The 23,983-nt window shown below is 35.0% G+C and overlaps 1 protein-coding gene across 17 annotated transcripts in view; it reads left to right on the top strand.

Moving 5' to 3' along the window:
• The window catches only part of RGS22 (regulator of G protein signaling 22), a 162,059-nt gene that overhangs the window by 96,394 nt on the left and 41,682 nt on the right, over positions 1-23,983 (top strand). For 6 of the 17 annotated variants that reach the window (XM_072774009.1, XM_072774020.1, XM_072774012.1 and 3 more), the window contains 9 exons: positions 813-975; positions 3,153-3,311; positions 6,048-6,116; positions 8,829-8,990; positions 12,887-13,066; positions 17,077-17,235; positions 20,720-20,818; positions 22,311-22,404; positions 22,525-22,605. In XM_072774009.1, the coding sequence (XP_072630110.1) occupies positions 813-975; positions 3,153-3,311; positions 6,048-6,116; positions 8,829-8,990; positions 12,887-13,066; positions 17,077-17,235; positions 20,720-20,818; positions 22,311-22,404; positions 22,525-22,605 (1,166 nt within the window). Of the gene's footprint in view, positions 1-812; positions 976-3,152; positions 3,312-6,047; positions 6,117-8,828; positions 8,991-12,886; positions 13,067-13,627; positions 13,717-17,076; positions 17,236-20,719; positions 20,819-22,310; positions 22,405-22,524; positions 22,606-23,755; positions 23,893-23,983 lie in introns of those variants that run through there. The other 11 variants (XM_072774021.1, XM_072774018.1, XM_072774008.1 and 8 more) reach the window with 10 other exon arrangements.

Here is a 23,983-nt window from a genome sequence, read left to right as displayed (position 1 = left end):
TTCCCAAATGGTATTTTAAGTAGTCAAACAAGATTTGTTAATAGTTTTAGCATTGGTTAAATTAAAACATCAGCATGTTTTATTCTTTTGCTTTTCTGCTGTTTCTTTTGTTTTCATTTTTCTCCACATGTGCTTTAATTAGCACCTCTGAAAAGTATCTCCTTTATATTTTTCTAAGCTATTGAAATTATTACTATACTACTTTGTAATTTTTTTAATACTTTGTAATTTTTATTAGCTAATACATAAATGAAACATTGTAGCTTTACACAGAATCTTGGAACCTTATATTTATCTAACATAAACTGAAATATCGATCATATTTTTTCCGATAATTTTCTCCTAAGTTAACAGAAAAGTTTTAGACCTGGGAGCCAAATTTCACATATATAGTTTCCCTTATTATTGATGATAATTGTTCTAAATTTAGCATGTTGCCAAATAGACATGCAGTAGATGGAAATTTTCCCAGGTTTGATATCAACAATACGAGTCCATTATTAATGGAGGAACTCCTAGTTTTATTTATTTACTTTATTATTATTATTATTTAAAAAGATTTTTTTATTTAAATTCAGTTTGCCAACAGGAACTCTAAGACCCTACCAATAACAGTGATAGATTCTTGTCTGATCCCAGTACTCCTGAGTATATTCATATATTTAGCCAAGATGAGACATATTATTGAACTCATTAGTTTCATGATCTAATCAGTTCTGTTAACTAGTCAAGACAGCAACTTGTTTGGTGGTTAGTAGAATTGAGAGAAAAAAAGTAAGGAGGACTGTACTTAGTTTTTGTTTTCATTTTAGTTTGGACCTTATGTGCTGGACAGACATTGAACAGTTCCGAAGAATCATTTATGGAGACCGAAAGCAGAGGGAAGCAAAATCTATATATATTAAAAACAAATACCTTAATAAAAAATATTTCTTTGGCCCCCAAAGTCCAGCTTCTCAATATCAGCAGGACCAGGTATCAATATGTAAACATACTTTCTTTATTGAAATTTGAAAACCAGTTATTTATTTCTTTTTGCCAACAATTGAAATTCTTTTTTTTTTTTTTTTTGCTTTTGCTTTTATGGTTTGTAATGTTAGACACTTTGGATATCTTTTTTAAAAAGTTTTAAAGGATCTACAAATTAAATGCCTTTAAAATTCATACCAACTGTACTATAAAAACAGTTATTTAAAAAAGTAATTTATACAATAAAAATAGCTTTTATTCATCTAATCATCCATTCACCCAGCAAATATAAGTGCCCGTGACATATAATGTCATTATTTACTATATTATTATTGTCATCATTATTACTATATATCATTATTATACCATATGGTGTCATTATTTATGGCAAAAAGGTCAGTTTGGGATTCGGCAGTGGGACTGAGCATTCATGTAACACTCGGATCACATGAAATATTGCTCAGTTTTATGCTTTTGAAATAAAAGAATTAAGTGTTATAATTAACTTGAAGTTTGCTAGTACCACTTACTACCTGGAAATCAAATGTGTAATGTTTGATATCTTTATTTTAGTAGTTTAAAAGGATGCATATCCTAATGGTGTACATTTTTAAAGACAAATCTCAGATTAATACTAAATTCAGTAAATTAAAGAAAAATTCAGAAATGTTCATCAGTAGAGCATACCAAATTAAAAAGCTAGATCTTCCAGGAGTAAAATAAGCAAAAGGTTTTGGGAATAAGAAGGAGAAGGAATTCTGAAATTAAGCAATCTTGACAAAATGCCTTGCCATTTTGTTCCCTGAGATACAAATCTGGGATGTATTAGCAAAAGTGTTGGGTATCTCAATAAGCACAAGTATGAAATAAACTCATGGGAGGCATTTGTTTTTTGTTTGGCTTGGGCTACATTGTATGAGGTTTCATGGTATCTAATGCTACTGTGTGAACCCTCCATAGTGGAACATGCTGAGAATTTAAAAAAATTCTCAGTGGAAAAGTTATCCATTGCTGTCATAGCAAATGATTGTGTTTACTACAGAAGAGTTTCCCCAACGACCTTTCTTCCTCCTCTCTGGCTTTACTTTTATTTTTGTTTACGTTTTTATATTTAAGGATATCCATTATCATATTATGTTCTGTATTGATTTTGCTAGTTCTAAATTCAGTTGGGTGAACAGGCTTTTCTCTGCTTAGCCAAGCAGCCTCTTCTCTTTTTTCTTTTTTCTTCTTTTTTTTTATATAAAAAAATCAGCGTTATTAACAGATGGCTAAGAGGGCTTCTCTTTTGTTTTGACGTAAAACAATTATTTTATTAGTAGGATTTGATTGCTTTTATTAATCAAAGGGGAATTAAGAAGAAGGTAATTTCTCCAGTGAGAGGTCCAGAAGTTTCAAGTGGTGTATACACAGAAACACGTAGAGAACAGAATGATTTAGAGGAGGAAATAGCCATTCATAGGTTGTTGAAGCCAATACTTACACAAAAGGAAGATCTGGGCCGCAGAGAAATTGTGTTTCGTAAAAGGTGCCACTTGTACAGATCAGAGACTGTTGTCTGTATAACCTGGTCATTCTCTACTTCCTGCTGCTTCTGTTTTCTTCTTTGAAGTTGTTGGGGCAGCCCTGCATTGCTAGCACCACCATCATCTCACCATCTCCCCCCACAGTGTATTTAAAATATGTGATTCAAGGTTGTCTCCTAATTTGTGCCCCATTTTCCTCATACACAAAAGAAAATGCTACCTTAAACTAGTCAATCTGACCAGAATCACAGATTTGTAGAATATTAGACCTGGAAGAGTGCTTAGAAAAATCACAGACTAGTAATCACCTTCATTCCATAGTTGAAGATGCTGAGGCCATGGAGAAAACATGGCATTGCTTGTGAGCACACAAGATGAAAATCCCACTCCTGGGTTCTCTGAAATATATCACAAGCAAAATCATACATCTAAAACAACCATCACATAAACCACAATTGTCTGTTTGATGTTAGGGGAGTTCTGTATCTTTCCTATACACATATAGTCAGGAGATAGCTTTCAGAAAATGAAAATTGTGTTACCTCGAGCATGCTTGGCACATGGTTTGGGGGTGAATTGGATAAATTAATAATGACTGTTAGTGTTTCTTCACTAAAACAGAAGTTTTCAGTTTCTGTTTCATTTTTATTTTCTTAGATAATGAATTTAAGTGGTGGCTGGGGACAGATGCTCCATGAGCAGCTTGATGCACCTGTTCTAATTGAAGTTCAGAAGCATGTTCTCAATAAGCTAGAAAATGTGTGGTTGCCATTGTTTCTTGCAAGCGAACAGTTTGTAGCACGTCAAAAGATAAAGGTATATTAGTTATGTAATCTTTGAATAGCAATCGACAGTACCTCCTAAAACATCACATATGTGTACCCATTGACCTAGCCGTTGCACTTCTATGGCACAGTAGTTAAGAGCATGGAGTCAGCCTTCCCAAAGTTTTGCCTCAACCCTGCCACATGTTACTTGTACAACTTCAAGGTTTTTTTTTTTTTTTTTAAGTATATTTATTTATTTTAAATTTTTTTTTTAACTTTAAGCAATCTCTGCACCCAGCATGGGGCTCTGATTCATGACCCCAAGATCAACAGTCACACACTCTTCTGACTGAGCCAGCTAGGCTCTGCTACAACTTCAAGTTTTATAACCTTTCCTCATTTGAAAAATAACTGGGGTTAATAAGAGTAATTGCTTCATAAGATAGTTGTAAAGATGAAATAATGTATGCTTAGTTTCTTAGCATGGCACCTGGCACATGGCCAATGTTCAAATATTGCTTATTAATGTAGTTGTTATTTTTTATATTGTTATTAAGTCCTCATAAACGGGCAAGGGTGTACAATGGAGAATAGTTAAATGATTTATAATTCTGTACTATGAAGATTTCCATATAAAATGGGGTTATAAAATGAGATTAAAATATAAAAATGAGATTTCCACATGTACTAATGTATGAAAGACAGTATTCCTTGAGTGAAACAAGTAGGATGCAGAACAATACACAGAAGAGGTAATCCCATTACATGTTCTTTTTTTTAAAATTTTTTTTAACTTTATTTATGATAGGCACACAGTGAGAGAGAGAGAGAGAGAGAGGCAGAGACACAGGCAGAGGGAGAAGCAGGCTCCATGCACCGGGAGCCTGACGTGGGATTCGATCCCGGATATCCAGGACCGCGCCCTGGGCCAAAGGCAGGCGCCAAACCGCTGTGCCACCCAGGGATCCCCATTACATGTTCTTAAATCTTTATATCTACTTATATATTTCTTTTACCATCTATCTATATTTGTGTTTGTGAAAAAAGTCTAAAAGGTTCTGCCGCCTGGGGAGTAAGAAGGATTTTTACTTTTTACTTTGTGAAGTGGGATGTGTTCTTTTATTTTTGTTTGCTTGTTGCTTTGCTTGTTCTTTATAAAAAGCAGGTGTTACTTCAGTAACTCAAAATGTTATTATCACACCTAAAACAGGCAAACCTGATCAAATATTTCACCAGGGGCAGATGGTATAATTTTGGACTTTAGTATGCAAAGCACATGCTGTTAGTGTCAGTCAGGAAGAATCTAAACAACCTGCCCTCTGCATTCAGTTAATCAGACACTTGGAGTCTTACTTGTGTGGAAAGATCCCTAGTCTTCTGGGCACCTTACGTTATGGAAAACTCAATAAAGCTGTGAAAATAGAATTTATGGTAGGAAGAAGAGCTGACTTGTTTTAGGCAAAAGTTCCTGGAAATAAGCTTTTGCAGCAACTCACATTTCCTCATTTCCTTTCTTCAGGCTTTGGCTTATTAATATTATTTACCACATTTTCTTGCTATGTTTACCACAACAACTTTATTGTGACTTATAGCCATTTCCTGACCTTAGGCTTCTTTGGGTGGCTGATGATGTAAATTGATTCTGGCAATCTTAAGCCAAATACAAAAGATAAAGGCGAGAATTTATGACAGAATGGTGCGGTAACATCTCACACACTGAGGGGAAGAGTTATCACCCAAGCTCTAGAAAGGCCAAGGGCTGGGACAGCCCTGAAACCCAGCGAAAAGTCCTGGATACTTTCTCAGTTGTGACTATCAAAAAGCAGCATCTGTGATCCAATACTGGTCCCTCTAGGTTAGTGCCCCGATCTACCTGCTGTAGACAGGGAGGTAGATTCACGTAGCACACATCTGGCAGGTATGGTTGCCTAGGGAAAATATTGTGAATAAGCAATAACCTCAAAAAATATCTACTGTATATCCTCCCTGTGTTGAATAACTTTTGTACTCTTCTTAAATTACTTGTGGCTAGAAAGCGACACAGAAAGCTGGGAAGTCCTAATTATCTCTCCAGCTTCAATTTTCATGTGACCCAATGTAAAACTATTATCCACATTTGGGACAATACACTTAGGTATTATTATCTTCACTTTGTAGATGGGAAAACTGTTCAGAGAATTTGAGTGACTTGCCCAGGCACTTAGGAAGGGCTTCCATTTCTAAGTTCTGATCCTTTTTCTCCTAAACTGTACTCTTATCCATGCTGACCTTTACCTCATTTTATTTATTTATTTATTTATTTATTTATTTATTTATTTATTTTTAAAGATTTTGTTTATTTATTCATAGAGACACAGAGAGAGAGGCAGAGACACAGGCAGAGGGAGAAGCAGGCTCCACACAGGAAGCGTGACGTGGGACTCGATCCCGGGTCTCCAGGGTCACACCCCAGGCTGCACCGGGGCTGCCCTTTTACCTCATTTTTAAAAACTATGAAATTAGGGGCACCTGGCTGGTGCAATTGATTGAGCGACCAACTCTTGGTGTCAGCTCAGGTCATGATCTCAGGGTCGTGGAGTCGAGCCCCATGTCGGGCTCTGTGGTCTGCATAGAGTTTGCTTGGGATTCTCTCTCTCTCCCTTTGCCCCTCACCCCACTCATGCTCACTCTCTCTTTATAAAACAAATAAATCTTTTTGGAAAAAAAAAAGCTATTAAGTTAGTAAATGATGTCAAAAATGTAGACATTCGAATAATTGGGATAAAGTTATTGGTTTTGCTTTTAGATACAGATGAGAGACATAGCTGAAGAGCTCTTATTACAGAAGCATGAGAGGAAAATCGGGGTTTGGAAGGCAAGTAGTGTTTGTTATATTCTTCCTCTTGCAACTTCCACTCTGTCAAAGTATTATTTTTCCTCCCCTACTTGTTCAAAGACTCTCATTGAGCACACTGCTTTCTAAGCTACCAGTTGACCACTGAGACTGTTTAATTGGCTGATGGAATCTGGGGAAGAGTATTATTCTACGAGAGCCACCTTCTTAACGCCTTCCTGACCTGCTAAGCCCGAGAAGTGTGCTTTAAATTTTGGACCTTATATATGTATTTTTGTTTATTTTGCTTGTGATGGATTTATTGAGACAAGCTGTTCATTTCAGCCTATGGTAGTTTATTACTGAGAGTGGATGACTTTACAAAAAGAATGAGAAATATGTAACAGAACCAGCAAGTTAAATTATCTTACATTATACTCTGTTGAGATTTACATTTTGGCTTGAAAAGAATTAAAACTATCATTTTGGTGATTACTGAAGTCACTATAATAGAATACCTTACTGGAAATGGCCTGTTTTGCTTCTTAACAATCACAATAAACACAGCCTTCTTGTTGAGCCTACATATTTATATGAATTCATCCTTCTACAGATCTTGGTGGAATGTCAGACTAGACCTGGGTGACCCTTTACAAACTAACAAACGTAAAATTTTATTTGACTATTAGAGGATTACATGTATCTGTTAGGATGCTCTTTTTTCTGTGTTTTCCTCTTGAAAGGAAATAAACCATTCTTATGTTTGTCTTTTACTATTTTTTGTTGAAATTCTAAGTAGGATGGGCTTTTATTTCATATTATTGTGCATTACGTATTATGTTATTTTCTGTTTAATTAAATTACAGGTTTTAGTTAAATTACTAAGTTTTAGTATCTTAAGAAGTAGGTCTTAAAACATTATTTGCTAAGTGAGTTTAAAATAAACATCCCAGTCTAATGCGTAAGTGTTCCTATTTATAGGGTTGTAATTTTAATATGGAACATATGGTGGGGGTCTTAACTTTTTGACCAGAGTGCAAGACATGTACCTCACTAAAATGATGTTAGACATTCAGTCACTTCATCTGGGTGAAAACACTGCTATTCACCTAGACTGCCTGGTGTTGGCTTCATTTTTCAATTTCCAATTCATCCTCAAGGTCCTTCTGCAAAGCTTTTGCTCCTTCAGGCAGAATTAGTTAGTTACTCCTTTTGTGTTCCCATACTGCTTTTTTACATAACTCTCTTTGACGTTTACATGGATAATCACATAGGATTTGTTTCGAGAAACTCATTTTATGCATCATCAGTAATGGATATTTATCATGTCTTTTGGCTGATGTTACTACAATTCTTAAATTCTTTCAAACTTTGCCTTTGGAATGGTGCTTCTTTGCATGACTGTACACTAAACTCAAATTTGGGGAGCTTCGATAACATTTATCCAGTAAAAAAATTTCTATTCAGTAAATTCAATAAAATCTGTCTTACTTTTTTTTTTTTTTAAGATTTTGTTTATTTATTTTATTTATTCATGAGAGACACAGAGAGGCAGAGACATAGGCAGAGGGAGAAACAGGCTCCATGCAGGGAGCCCGACGTGGGACTCAATCCCGGGTCTCCAGGATTACACCCTGGGCTGAAGGTGGCACTAAACCGCTGAGCCACCCCGGCTGCCCTGTCTTACATTTTTTAATATGAGAGGCTAACAAGGGATGCATATATGATATAAAATGGTCAGAATTTTAAAAATAGACATCTTGTATTTCAAAATTGTGAAGACAGAAATTAAGCATTACTACAGTACCATGGGTCCTCCTAGCTTTTTTGGTATGTAAAGTAAATCCTCAGTCAGAAGAAGTTTATTATTAAAAATAACATATATATATATTTTAAATAACATATTAATGATTTTTCTTCTTGTTATAAATATTAATAACAATTTTTACTAAAATAACATAAAGATGTCTTGCCTAAAAACATGATTTTTTTCTAGTTAGAAGCTGCATAGAAAATTTACTGTTTAACAGGATTCATTGGTAAATTTTTTTAAGATTTTGAAAAAATATCTTAAATGTTCTAGTGCTCCTACTTTTTATTTTTTTATTTTTTTAAAAGATTTTATCTATTTATTCATGAGAGACACACAGAGAGAGGCAGAGACACATGCAGAGGGAGAAGCAGGCTCCCTGCAGGGAGCCCATTACGGGACTCTATCCCAGGGCCCCGGGATCACGGCCTGAGCCAAAGGCAGACACTCAACCCCTGAGCCACCCAGGTGTCCCTAGTGCTCTTACTTTTGAAAAGGCAAGAGAGTTATATTTAATACATAACATGACACATATATAATATATATAGTTATACATATAATGTAACAATATACAATCACAACATATGATTATGTTTTTCTGTTTAAGCACAGAACTCATGCAATGCATAAAATGTAGTTTTTCACCAAAGTCCCAAACTGCTATGATTCTTAACATTCTTAAACAATGTAGTTGTATGTTCTGAATCATCCAGTCATTTCTTATTCTCTCTACCTCATAAAAAAAATGATGCCATAAAAATATAAAGGAGACAAAAGAGAGAAGAACAGAGAGGTAGAAGTTGCCAAATTCTGTTGTATCCATGCCATAAATTTCAACAGCCCAAAGTAAAGGATGTTGAAGTTGGTAATTTTTAGCCTAATAAATGACTTTATTGTTATTTTTTAGAACACAGCTAATTTTCTGTATTTTCTGCTTTGGACAGCCTGTGGAGAGTAAATGGATATCTTCATCTTGTGAAATCATTGCTTTTCGTAAAGCATTATTGAATCCAGTTACCGTAAGACAATTTCAACGGTTTGTGGCTCTAAAAGGAGATTTATTGGAAAATGATGTACTCTTTTGGCAAGAAGTACAAAAATATAAGGTATTATATTGGAAGCTGGAGAAAACCACCTCTTTTTGTGGTGGAAATGCATTAACACATCAGATTCTTAACTGTAACTTTATAGACAAGATTTGTATGATAGCCCAATTTTGTCATCTTCATACCAATATGTAAATATTGAGGTATTTATTGTTTTGTGTTAGATATATTTCTTTTTATACAGTGAAGAGTAAGAGTGAGCCCTGAAATGATAGAATTAGCTTTTCAAGGTATTCACATATATTATGATTTAATAAGAACCTTACTGAAAAGAGTTTTAAATGCATTTTTTGCGTATCACTTCTCCATAAATGTACCATATGCACATTTTCCTGAAGATATCCATACTCTCAGTACTTTAACCAAGACTTCTTTACCAGAATTCCTCCCAACTGTATTGCCAGCATGGTCATCAAAGATAGAGGATTATAGGTAAGTTAACCAGCAGAGATGAGCTTTTCTAATAGAAAGAATGGCCAAATTTTTAACGAAACAAATGAGTAAAAGAACAATTGGCAGTTTATTTTTACGTTTAAGTGTTTATTGAAATCATATTGAATCTTTGCATTGAGGAAAGGGAAGGACTTTCTATGTATTTTAAGCAAGCCTTGAATAAGGGAACATTGTCTAGAAATACCCAAGAGTAGGCATCCAGACTGCTTCAATGCTCCCACAGGAAGCAGATTCATTTCTGGGCAAGTAGCCTATTTTATTCCATTATAAATGGAATAAAAATAAAAATAAAAATAAATTTTATTATTAAATAATTAATATTTAATTGCATAACTGCAATTAAATAATTGCATATTAATAATGGAATAAAAATAAAATTGGGGTTTAAAAGGATGGTACTTTCAATTGGTCTGGAATCTAAGTATGAATTATGCAATGCTAATATTCTGCAGCATTTATATTCATACAGTTAGTAATTGCTCAATAAAATCTATTTCCAAACTTTCTCCAACTTTCTTTTTTTTTTCTCCAACTTTCCATGAAGATGTCTTCTACCTTTTTTTTTTTGTTATAAACAGAACTATTGTTCTATTTACACCTTAGAAATTTTCTCAGGAAAAAATGTTTTGAGATAATTTTTTTCAAAATCTGTCACAGGGTAAGCAATATTAAAATAATTTTTTTTAAGAATTAGAAAGGAGGTAAAGTCTGTTTTCCAAAATAGGCAGTTATTATGAATGGGCAGGATTATTTTTAAGCTAATATGAATATGAGTAGGCCCAGGCCCACTCTGACAGGAGGAATGCAATAAATACAAGAAAAGCATTTTAAAAAGCATACTCATACAAAGTCAACCCTTAGTTGTGTGACTGTTTTTCTTTCAAGACTGTTTTTCTTTCAAGTCTTAATTTAAATATATTTCCTGTGGTATAGAGTGGAGGACGTATAATTCTAGGTGACGTATAATTCTAGCATAATTTACATAATGATGCAGAGAAGGTTGTAGGTCAGGGAAGTCTCGGCAGAGATAATATTTGAATTGGACCTTGAGAAAGTTTGCTAGGTGGGAAGTATTCCACCTGGCATGGCAAAATCTTATTGAGCTCCTACTCTTATTAAATGTTCACTATCTGCCAGATATCGTCTTAATTCTTTTCATATAACAGCTAATTTATTCTTAACAAGAATCCTATTAGATCAATGCTGTTATTCTTGTTATTTTACAAGTATAGAAGCTAAGGCGCACACACACACACACACACACACACACACACACACAAAGCTAAGGCACAGAAGAGCTAAGAAACTCCTAATATCATGTAGCTAATTAAGTGGCAGAGCTGGAATTTGAACCAAGGCATTCTGTTGCTAAAGCTCATGCTCCTAATCACTAAGTTATGTCCCCTCCCCATCCAAGCAGTGGTTGTGGTAATATGCTAAGAAATTGAGATCTGGGCTCTTCCCATTGTTCTGAATTGTGAAAATTTGGGTAGAACCCAGCTGTTCAGGTACAGGACGTTAGTTACTTAATTATTTATACATCTATACAATAGACTACTCTGCAACCATTTAAAATCATGCTGTTGGAGAATAATCAATGATAAGCAAAGATATTCATAGGGGATCCCTGGGTGGCTCAGAGGTTTAGTACCTGCCTTTGGCCCAGGGCGTGATCCTGGGGTCCCGGTATCGAGACCCACATCAGGCTCCCTGCATGGAAACTGCTTCTCCCTCTGCCTCCGTCTCTGCTTCTCATAAATAAATAGATAAAATCTTTTTTAAAAAAGAAATATATTCATCTTATTGATTTTTTAAAAACCTAGCTACTACTGGAAAACAGTACAATTTAATCTGAAGTGTGTGTGTGTGTGTGTGTGTGTGTGTGTCCATAGAAAAAGAGACTGGAAGGACATATTCCTCCAGCAAATACTTTTTGAGCACCTACCAAGACCCATGCTAAATCCTGAGAACACAATGATGATCAGAATAGTCTTCCCTCTTACAGTGTCATGGGAGGGACAGACAAGTGATAGACAAGACAGCTGTAGGACCGTGATTAGAGCACTGCTGATGGAAGCACGGGGCACAATGGAAGTATCTACAATGGGCATCTCCTCTGAACTGAGGGAGTCACCAAAAGCCTTTTAGAGGAAAGTCTGTTTAAACTGAGACTTTAATGATAAGTAATGCTTCATTAAGCTAGGTACAGTAGGACAGAACAATTAGAAAAAAAATCAGTTCTGATTTTTGTCTCTTCACCCTCAAAATGAAAACTCCAAAAATTTTGTTTTTGTTTCACAAGCCTTACATTCCATAATTATAAATCAAGCTCACCAAATAATGATATATGATCATCTTACTAGTAATGGAAAAAATATACTTTTGGTAACATATGAAACATATGTGCTACAAATAGGCATTTTCTGAGGGGGATGGTAAATTGAGTTAAAAATGCTAACTTTTGTCTTAATGTAACATTCATATCAAGCTTTTTTCATATATAATTTATGCCAAATTTTCTATAAGGTTTTATATGGCCAGTGCTCAAATTTTCCTTGCTTTAATAGTGTCTGTAACATAATATTTACAATGAGTACCATCATGCAGTGAGTACTTAGTAAGTGCTGGCTCATTTCTGGCCCAGAATTACAAGTTTCCAAATTTATTTGCTTCCTAGTGGTTTAGAGAATCAATGTTCTTGACAGAGAAGTGCCATAATTCAAACCAAGCTCCTTCTTTATTTTAGAAAAATGATAGCCCTACACCTGTAACATGAAACTGGGTCTTTTTAATGTATGATCACTAATTTGAAGAAGGATAATTTAATAGGCTAACTGTAAAAGTGTAAATACTAAGAGATACATAGTGACACACTTGTCACCGCCAGCATCCTGCTTTTGTTGCCTTTCTGAGCCTAAGTCACCTTGGTGTAGAAGCAGTTCTGGTCGGAAAAGCTTTTGCATCCACTTGTAAGTTGTGTTAGGTACCTGCTTTCAGTGCTCTCCTAGGGCCCTGTGTACACCTGTCCTGTAGCACTTACCAGCTATCTCAGATCGAAGTGATGTGTTCTCTTGTTTCTCCCCCAGTGAGACTGAGTCTTTAAAGAGCAGGAACTGTCATGGGGCTCAGCTGGTATATAGCAGGCACCCAATACAAACTCGTTAAATGAGTCAAAGTAGACATTGAAGCTGGTCTTTTGGTTAGGAGTAGAAGCACTTGAGATTAAATGAAGCATGTTTATTTAAGGTATATGCATCAAAGTGTGGGTTCCTCAAACCCGAGAGAAATGGAAGATATTTTTTAAGATGGCTTTCACATGTTCTAGTGCCCTCTTGATCTGAAGTTAAGAGGTATATATTACTGAAAGACATATTGGCACAATTCTTTCAAGTATTCTAGGAATACATTAATCATGTATTGCTCTATCTTTCCTCCTTCCTCAGGACTTGTGCCATTCTCATTGTGAAGAGTCCATCATCCATAAGAAGATCATGACTATCATCAACTGCTTTATTAATTCTAGTATTCCACCAGCTTTACAAATTGACATTCCAGTAGAGCAAGCCCAAAAAATTATTGAACACAGGAAGGAGTTAGGACCATATGTGTTTAGAGAGGCACAGGTAAGAGATCAGGGCATGGAGCTAAGGGTGTTTTATATTTTATGTTATTTTGCAGCTAAGCGTATTTTTAAATAGATGAACAATTAGATATTCTTTTAAGGCTTTTGCATTATTCATATTTGATAAGGTTCCAACCTTCCTAATACTGGGATTTATTCTATTTAATTAAAAACTTTTGCAGGGATGCCTGGGTTACTCAGTTAAGCATCCAGCTCTGGATTTCAGCTCAGGTTATGATCTCAGGGTCCTGGGATTGAGCCTTGCATACAGCCCATTTCAGACTCTGTGCTCAGCAGAGAGTCTGCTTGAGATTCATTCTCTCTCTCTGCCCCTCTCCTCTGCTCACTCTCTCTCTTTCTCCCTCCAATGGATAAATAAATCTTTAAAAATTTTTGCATATTCCAATATAAGAAACTAGCAGTATACTATTTTATTGATAATATATAGCAAATACAATCATGTAAATAACTATCTTTGACTCTCCATGGTTATCATTTGTTTCTTACTTATAATACTCCAGCCAATTCCTCCTTTCTTTCCCACCATTTCTATTTCCTTTAGAAAATCTGCTACCACAAATATGTGGTAAAATACGTGTGTTCCAAGATCTGTATATTTTTAAAGATTGGAATATTCACATAGCTCATAAAGTAAGTGAGAGGAGATGTAAGTACCCAACCAACATAAAATACACAAGCTCATGAAAGGAAAATCATGCCTGTTAACCTGCTCAAGTTACTTCTTTTTAAGATAAATAATAGAAAACAGTGATTTGGTGAACATAATTTATTTGCATTTTTAAAAGCCTTTTAGTAATGTTCCTGAAAAATGATTAAGAAAAATAAATTATAATAGGGGTAATAGGGAAGGCCATGTCATGATTTAAGTGATATGAAACAGAGATTTTAGGATATGATTGCCCTTGAGCATGGAAAAAAGGCCATTATTCCTTTAACATTCATTTGTGAGCCAGCTGTGTTCTAAGTCTTCTAAGGAACTGAAAATGGACTCAGAATCCAAATTACGCATTAAAATGGGTGAAAATATAGAGAAACGACTGAGGATGTGCTAGAGAGAAATAGAGAAAACATGGTGCCAGAATTACAGTATCTGTTAGTGAAAAGATCTTAGAGATCACTTAGCCTAGCCTAGGTCTCTGGATAACCAGGCCAGGGCTTGCCCACCTAGATCAAAGACCTCAAGTCTGCAAGTGCATGTCTGGAACTGCTTACATTGGTTAGTTCTGCCATACTGTCTAGAGATTGAAGCCAGTAAAAGCTATGGGAGTACTCTAGGTTATGCCTTCTACTTGGTTTCCTAAAATGGAATCCCAGACGTGTCTTAAATACAGAATTTGGAGTGTCAGAAAATAAGACAATTTTTAAATAGAGTCCTCACTCCACCTGATTATTCCTCCTGTGTTTCCTAAGGAAGCGTAGAGAATAGCATCACCTTCTATCCAGGTGTGCAAGCCAGAGGTCTGGTTGCCATCTTTATGTCTTTCCTTTCCTTCATTCTCTTACACTTGTATCTTCAGTCCCTAAAGTGTATCCATTGGTCTCCTTGTTATCTGTCATCCTGTCTACTTTTCTCTGACTCCATGCTATCACCTGAGTTCATATCTTATCAATACTTTACAGTAATTGCCAGATGTGCCTCTGGGTTCTCTCAAAACTATTTAACTCACTGTAGACAGAGCCATCTTTTTCAAAATGTTTATCTGGTCATGTCACTTCTCTGCTTTCAATTTCAGTTACTCCCCACTGTCCTCAGAATGAAGACTATACTCTTTTTTTTTTTTTTAAGATTTTATTTATTTATTCATGAGAGACACAGAAAGAGAGAGGCAGAGGCGCAGGCAGAGAGAGAAGTAGACTCCCCGCCAGGAGCCAAATGCAGGACTTAATCCCAGATCCCGGGATCAAGACCTGAGCCAAAGGCAGATGCTCAACTGCTGGGCCACCCAGGCTTCTCGAAGACTGGACTCCTATACCTCACTAGGCATACCTCTTCCCACTCCCTGCTACCCACCCGCCAGTCTTCCTGAAATATCTGTTGTTCCACAAAGGAGCCTTACTCTCTTCACTCCTGAGTTTTTTGCATTATCATCTTCTCTTCCTTGTGGTTTTATGTCTCTTTATCACACAAAACTGAAAGTGCCTATTTTCATGCTGACTTTCCCACTAGATTATAAGGTGTTTGAGGGCCGGGAGTGTTTCTTATTTACCTTTGTGGCCCAAATGCCTGGCACAGAATAGGCATTCAATAACATTTTTTGAACACATAGATGACTGACAATGAGAAGTGATCTATTGTGACTCAAAGGAGTAAGATCAAATGGGAAATGAGAACAAAGTTGAGTGAAAGGGCTGCATAGGAGGTAAAAAACAAAAAAGCCTATTGCCTGTTCTAGCATTGTTATCAGTCTAGCCTCTGCCTTATGCCCCACCTGCACCCCTAATAGTTTTAAAGTTTTCTTCACTTAGCCAAATTTACACTGGCCCTTTTTACTCATACTGAAGCCATTGCCTATCTCTTGCCAGTGAGCAAAGTAGTTCTATAATTATTAAAACATTTTTCTTACCTACAGTTTGGTTTCTTTTAAGGTTCTGGAGGCACAGGGTAATTTTCATGACTAACACATATATCATTAACCTAAAATCTTAATTGCAGCTTTTAGGAATAGAGCAGTTTTAGGTCTCCCACTGAAAAACTTGTGTTTTATCCTGGTTACTTTTACTGGAAGAGTTTCCAGATGGAGATAAATGTATTTGAGAGCTAGGAATGACTCCAATTTGGGAGAGGTAATGAGAGGTAGAATAAATAGTTGGTAAATAGAGGAGGAAAAGGGGAGTATTTAAATTTAAGAAGTTCATATAAAAACCACCATGATCCCTTGACATTGGAGCAGGGGATTACTTAAATAAAGACATGGCAGGTAAATGTAAATGAATTTTTTTTTAAAAGCCTACATTTCATCAAATAAAATATCTCTAGTTATCATGTTCAAAATGCCAAGAGGCTACAGAATTCAATGATAAAACTGTATTTTAAAAGGAATAAAAAAATAAAAGGAATAAATAATTTTAGAATTACTAACAATATTCATGCACAGAAAAGAGGAGCAATCAAATATACGAACCATTGGAGGACTCTGTTGATCACAGCAGTGCTTGCTTTTTAAAAATTCCTCTTTTCCCTGAAGAGTTTGCTTGGAGCCTGATGGGATGGTTCATTTTTCTCCAAGGCATTAGGTAAAGGTCATTTCTAGCAATGAGATGTTGGACTTGACCTGATGTGGCAAGTCCTACCTTCTTGGAAGTAATGTATGCCTCTGGAACTAATGGAAATACTTGGCATGGGAATTTGAGCAACAATTCTTATCTCTATTAATATCACAATTAATCATTTAATGTAGAGTATCCTCTTAGAAAGCATTTGTCCAGGATTCCACCCTCCTTTTTAAATGTTACTTTTCTTGTGCTCAGATAAAAGAGATTATATCATTTAAAAGTTACTCAAGATTTATTCTTAGATCTCCAGCTTTAAGTGCTTTTCCAGAGGTATTTCCTTTCTCTAAAGGGAAGAAAAGGGGGGCAGAGAGTTCCTCCTGATGGACTGAATATTTGGAATACTTGCATAAAACAGCAGTGTGTGTGGCAGATCAACTAGTGTATGTTTTAAAAGAAGATATAAATTTCTCATTTGAAAAGACCTAATGGATTCTTTATTAATATGATCAATTGGTTAAGGAAACATAAAGAAAAAGTAACTTTTACGTGTTTTTTTTTTTTTTTTTTTTTTTAAAGAAAGACTTCTCATTGGTAGTAAAAAACCTTGATCATAAGCATGTGCTGAACTAAACTATACCAATATGTCTGGAGACAATAACTTGGAGGAAACATGCTGTATATTAAAGATAGAATAGTTAATCCATTATTATGGTGAATTAGAGCTTAAATCAGTACATTTGTATGAAATTGTAACCAGAGGCATTGTTTTTTATACAGATGACAATTTTTGGGGTTCTGTTTAAATTTTGGCCTCAGTTTTGTGAGTTTAGGAAGAACTTAACTGATGAAAAAATTATGAGTGTTTTAGAGAGAAGACAAGAATATAATAAGCAGAAAAAAAAATTGGCAGTCATAGAAGACGAAAATTTTGCAAAGGTAAGACAAAACTCATTTTGAGTTGAATCATACTTTTAAAAGGTATGGGATGTGTGTGAATTTATAGAAGAATTTGGGCTGGGGAACAAATACAGAAACATTATAGAATACAGATTTTAGTAGCTGTTAAGACTTTAGTCAGAGGTTTCAGACTTCATTTCGAATTTCTCAGAATTCACCTCAAATGTCACCTCTTCCATGTGAAAACTTCCTTTACCCTACTAGGCAACACAATCAGCTCTCATCCACTGTGGTAACATTCCGACCTCTCTTGGAGAGTGCTTTATATTGTCTCATGAATAAATTTTTGCATCTGTCATCCTCACTGGACTAAGATTCCCAAAGATAGTATCTGTCTTGTGCATCTGTGCATCATAGCACATAGACCAGTGTCCGGCATGTGCTCAATTATTAATCAATGTTAACTGAGTAATGTTAACTGAGTAAATCAGGAATAAAAGAATGAATGAAAAGATGTTATGTACTCACAAGAAAGCATTTTCAGCCTTAACAATTACAGAATGATACACTGAATGTGAAATTTATAGATATGAATCATAAATTGCCCAGCCTGCCTGTTTGTTAGTCTGTCCACTTATTCATCCATCCATCCATCCATCCATCTATCTCTATATCTATTTTCTTTGAATTGAAAAAAAGGTAACTGCTCCCAACTAATGTATTTTATTTATTTGTAAGCTTATGCTTATTCTATGTAAACATTGAAAGGTGCAAAAGTAATATAATGAACATTCATATGTACACAGGTCAAAATAAACACTGTTAACATTTTGCTGCATTTGTTTTTATCCCCTCCTTAAAATATTGCAGAAAGAGCAAACTCTCTTACTGCCAGCTCCGAGTTCTATTATCTTCCCTCTCCGCAAGAGCAACCACTAAGCTTGGGGTATATTCATCAGCTGTTTTTAAAGATAGTGTTTTATGGAGCCTGGGTGGCTCAGTTGGTTAAGTGTCTGCCTTTAGCTTGGCCTTGATCTCAGGGTCCTGGGATTGGGCCCCACATGGGGCTCCCTGCTCAGTGGGGAGCCTACTTCTCCCTCTCTCTCTGCCCCTACCTGTTTGCTCTTTCTCTCCTTTATAAATAAATTTAAAAATGTTTTAAAAAGAAAGATAGTGTTTTATACATATATGTATATGATTTCATAGCCATGTAGAGAACAGATGGAGATTCTCAAAAACCTGCCAGACTTCTCCAAAGCTGCAGAACCAGCTTGCTCTGTTTTGGTGTTTGCATGATATATCTTTTTCTATTCATTTACTACCTGTATCATTATATTTCAATTAAGTTTCTTATAAACAGCATATAGTTGGGTCATGGTGGGGTTTTTTAAAATCTATTTTGCCAATCTCTCTTAATTAGTGTAGTCTCTTTATCTTTAGTGTATTTTATATTAAGTCTGCCATTTTATTTCTTGTTTTGAGTGTTCCCTCTGTTTTTCATTTTACTCTGCATCCTTTGTCTGTATTCCTGTGGATTACTTATATATTTCTTAGAATTTTATTTTGGTATATCTTTAGATATTACCTTATAGATGCATGACTTTTCCCAGTGTATTGGTGTTGATATTTTACCAGTTTGAGTAGAGCTAAAAATTACCTTCTCCCTTTAAGTCTTTTTCCCTCACCTGTTTATACTTATTTTAAATATTCCCTCAACATATACTGAGAACCACATCAAACCCCATCCCTATTATTGGTGGTTGAGGAAAATAGAAGACATTTCAAAAGGAGCAGAAAATGGCAGATGCTAACCATATAAAGCCATCATAAGAATAAAACAGGAAATGGAAACTAACTCCAACATTTTATAATTTTTGCTTCAACCCTCAAACATAAATTAGGAAATTCAAGGAGAGAAGAAAAGTCTATTAACCCATACTTTTGCTCTTTCAGTTTTTCTTCCTTCCTGATGTTCCAAGATTTATTTTTTTTATTCTTTCTTTTCCCTATAGGCAAGGTATTGTTTCTCATTACTACTTTCAAGATTTTTTCTTTTTCTTTAGAGTTTTCAGAATTTGATTATGATACGTCGTGTGCGGATTTCTTTGGATTTATTCTGTCTGATTGCTCAGGTTCTTGAATCTGTAGGTTTATGTCTTTTGCTAAGCTTTTTGGGGGGATTTATATACATATTATATATGTGTGTGCATATATAAAGTTTTTGATCCAGATATATGATTTATGTTCATATTATGTATCATTTATATATGTATATGGATCAGAATGAAAGTATATATACATAATATGTGTATAAATTCCCTATCTATTCAATCAAATTTCTCCTCTCTTGAGTACCTTGTAGCTTCATTTTTGAGAGATTTTTGTCTTTTTCTTCAGTCTTTTTTTAAATTGTCATTTTTACATTTCCTTTTTGTATTTTTGGTCTAATTCTGGCCTGAGTTTCTGTATTTGTGATTTGGAGTATTATTTAATATATGCAAATATTTATATAGGAATATTTAATTACTTTGTGTTATAGTTTTCCTCTGATTCATGACTGAATTTCTTGGACAGTACTGTCATCAACTAAAATATGTACACAGCATCATTTATAATAGTAAAATGTTTTTAATGATTTAAGTTTCTAATAATAGACATTGATTAAATTATCTGTGATGCATGCCTTTACTAGATTATTATTCACCTGTTGAAGTGATTATATAGTTTATTTTTTTATCATTCAGGATTTGAGTGCATAGGACAGTTCATCCATTGGAAATGATGCTGTATTCATTTCACCATCCAAAACTTCGGGTGTATGTTGTATGGAAGGCATATTGATGAATGATACAAAGACCTTCCCCTTTAAATTCCCATTCTATATTTATTTACATAGAAACATTTTCACGATACTTAACATGAAAAGAATATTTTAAAGAGCATATGTAGTGTGATTCCATTTGGTTGAGATTTATGTAATAAAATATAAATTTTAAAATTACAGATTATATCTGTGTCTTTCTCTGGTGAGAAGTTTGGGTAGATGTTTATGAAAATGTTTACAATGGTTTTTCTTACATGCCAGAATTTGAGAGTGATTTTTATGCTCTTTATAGTTTATCATTTACTTTAAAATATTTTTATAGGGATCCCTGGGTGGCTCAGCGGTTTGGCACCTGCCTTTGGCCCAGGGCGTGATCCTGGAGTCCCGGGATCGAGTTCCGTGTCGGGCTCCTGACATGGAGCCTGCTTCTCCCTCTGCCTGTGTCTCTGCCTCTCTCTCTCTCTCTCTATCATAAATAAATAAATAAATCTTTAAAAAAACAAAAAAATATTTTTATATTAGTATAAAAGAAAATTAAAGAGTTCACTAATTATATTGCATTAGTAATATTGACTTGATGAAATCGCAGGTGTGGTACTTGCCACAAAATATTTTTTCATCTAATTTATTACTTGTTTACTGTAAGTTTATGCTAATACAGTTTTATTCCTTTTTTGGAATAATTTAATATAATTACAGGATGGAATCAAACAATATCCAAGTTCTTCAGGATCTGCAATCAAAACAGCTGCTTTAGCCACTGACCCAGTTTTAGGCCTACAAGCATATGGCCGGCAGGTAAGCAGTAAAGGTGTCACTGATGCCACTTCTTCTTTAGATCTTTGGATAATAGAAATGCAGTTACTCAGTTATTTTACAATAGTAGAGGTGTGCTTGTTTGAAAATGAAGGTAAAATTAGAAGAGATTAGAAGTGAATTTCCCTGAGCCTTCAGAGAACATTAAAATTTCAGTTGATCTTGGACAATATAACCAATGAAAATACTTTTTGATACATTTGATGATTTAAGAGGTAGCAGTTGAAATGACTATCTTATTGGAAAAGAGAGTAAGGCAGATAGAGTATAAGAATACACTTGATTAATACATTCTTGGGTTAAAAAAGAAAGAAAAACTTCAAAGGCTTAGTCTCAATTTTTTAATTCTTTGAAGCAGTCATAAAATTGTCCAATACACGACCATCAACATTTACAGTTTTTATGTTTATATTTACATTTATAACTTGTACATTAAGATCACATCTATGAAATTTCATAAGTTTAGTTTATGTCCATTTTTAATATCTTGTATCAAAAGTGTTTCTGTCTTAGGATTACACTAGCTCAAGAAACAATCGTTTTGGCATTTAGGAATGTCAAATAAATTCAGCCACTCAGCTGAGGTAACTGATAGACTATAAAGTTGTTATTAAGAGAAGAGAAACGTCCAATTTTGTGATGCCATGTATTGAGAAAGGTAGTATCTAAAAGTATGTGATACGTAATAATGCCATTTGGGAGAAGATTCATTAGCAGATGAGTAGCATTAAATTTCAGAAACACAGTGTAAAAATAAAGAGGGGAATGTGGAATTAGAGATAGCAGGCTTCTAATTTTCACTGTCATTTGCAAGTCAGTATTACCTGGAAGCCTGAAAAAAAAATCACTAAATTTGCTTTGAGCCTGTTTCCCTGTCTGTTAAAAGGAGAAAGAGAGAGGAAAAGGAATGATGATGATGATGGTGATGATCTCTTGTAATACATGTCAAGGGTTTTGTAAGAAACTAAAAAGCTTTTGGGAGCCAAAGGCATTTCATAAATGAAAATTATTATTGTTGAGATTGAAGGAACACATATGAATTATTCCAGCAATTGGTAGAGTAATAATAACTGCACCATTTGGCAAGTGTGGATGTTCCATATGTGCGTTTGTTTCAGATATATTTCACACATTTAACAATTGGAATTAATCCAAGTGCAAAATACACACCCCCAAAAAACCTTGGATGTCTCTTAAGCATCTAAATTCATAATCAAATTAAATATATATAGGTGCCTGAATTGCTGTCAAGAAATCTATAAAGCCTTTGAGCATTGATTCACTGAGAAATAGTTATAGTACATATAGTTATAGCACATCATTGAATAGTTATATTCAGTGATCTGTTATTGAGGTTTGTTATATTTTAATAAAAAGTGTAAATGAACAGGTTTGAATAAGCCATCTTACTTACCTTCAGTTTATTTCCTGAGGCAAACATTTCCAAAATTAACTTTGAAAATGGTCTTTCTAGCCAACCTGGTGCTACTCCAAGTACATAGAAGCCTTAGAGCAAGAAAGGATTCTTCTTAAAATTCAAGAGGAGCTGGAAAAAAAGTTATTTACAGGTAATTCTTGCTTTTTTTGGCCTCCAGAATTGCTTTGTTACCTTCTACCATGGATTAATTCTAGAGGACTTTGATGATAATTACTTCACTGTTTTCCTTATTTCTCTTATTTTTGTGCAGCCACACCATCTTTTACAAACTTCAAGTCTACTGCTTCCACTATGTCTTTGAAAAAGACCGTATCTTCCCACAACATCCAGAGTAAGTTCTCAGTGATAGCCTATCTGCAGTTCTTTCTCCCTCAGCCTCTCAGGTGGCCAACAACAGAGAGCAGGCAGGAAGGGATGAAGATTGACTCCCTCCCACCTGCCTTAACCCACAAGTTAGGAGAATTTCTGTATACCTGTGTGTGTGTGTGTGTGTGTGTGTGTGTGTGTATGTGCATGTGTGTATGTGCATGTGTTCTGTCTCTCTGTTTTTTCTTCTCTGCTGAGAACCTAACACTCCATTCCATATTCTAAGTGACAGCACTCACATGGGTATATAACTTGCTGTTGCTAGATGCAAGGTAAGTTCCAAATTAACAGTTGTTCAGTACCATCCATGTCCCTCTAATGCACACACTGTTGCACATACACAGCTGCACGCATGCATACACACAAAACGTGCAGATAATATACACACACATACACACACACAAATTGATGGGTAGGAGTGAGCACTGTGCCTCTCTTCTAAGTGGCACAGTGCCCTGAAAAGGAAAGCTTCTGGGGAATGATTATTTATTGCTTCTATTTACTCCTTACCATTTTTTTTCTTCCACAACGAACAACACAAGAGTAGGCTCTAACTTAGTTTCCCAAGTTTTCCCAAGCAAAGGTTTTCCAAGCTCCCATTTCCCCAAGTTGGGAATGTAAAGAAGTAAAAATCAAGCCAGGTCCTTCTTTCCTGCAGACACTGATGGGATGATACAGTTTTGATTGGCTACTGATGTTAGACTTTAAGAAGCCTTTACAAAGTAGCATAGTAATATAACATCGTCTGTGTGTGACTCATGGACCTAGTACTTGAATAACCCAGTAAAAGACCTGTTTCTCTTATCTTCTCCCTTACTAATCAGCATTTTATGGATTTTGGTTTTCTGTTTCTTGGGAGGGTTTGATGAGCAGGCCTCTGTGTTCTGAGCCCAGGCATCTTTTTTCTCTTTTGGTTTATCCTAATGAATACACCCTTCTGCCACTTCCCTAGCCCCTTCCACTACCCTTACGGTACCTCAATGCATAGGATTTGCTGACATATCTATTCATTTCTTTTGGATCCTTATTATAACTCTTTGTAAGTTTTTTGTTTGTTTTAGATTTACATTTTCCATAGCTGCTTATGTTTTCAACCATTTATTTTTCTTTTGCAGGAATTTCTTAAACAATATTTAACTGATATGGAAGCCCAAGTGATTTTTTTTTTTTTTGATGGCCTGCATTAGAGCAAGCCTATCATCTAAATAAAGTTTGGTAAATAAATAAAGAAAGAAAGAAAGAAAGAAAGAAAGTTTGGCATGTTGTACTTTCATAGTTTTAAAATGATAGCTATTCTGTACTCATGACATATAAGGCCATAAAATTTTTAAAACTTAATTTAG

This window comes from Canis lupus, chromosome 14, assembly GCF_048164855.1.
Source record: "Canis lupus baileyi chromosome 14, mCanLup2.hap1, whole genome shotgun sequence".
Classification (NCBI taxonomy): Eukaryota; Metazoa; Chordata; class Mammalia; order Carnivora; family Canidae; genus Canis; species Canis lupus.
This window is presented reverse-complemented; position numbering and strand designations above follow the sequence as displayed.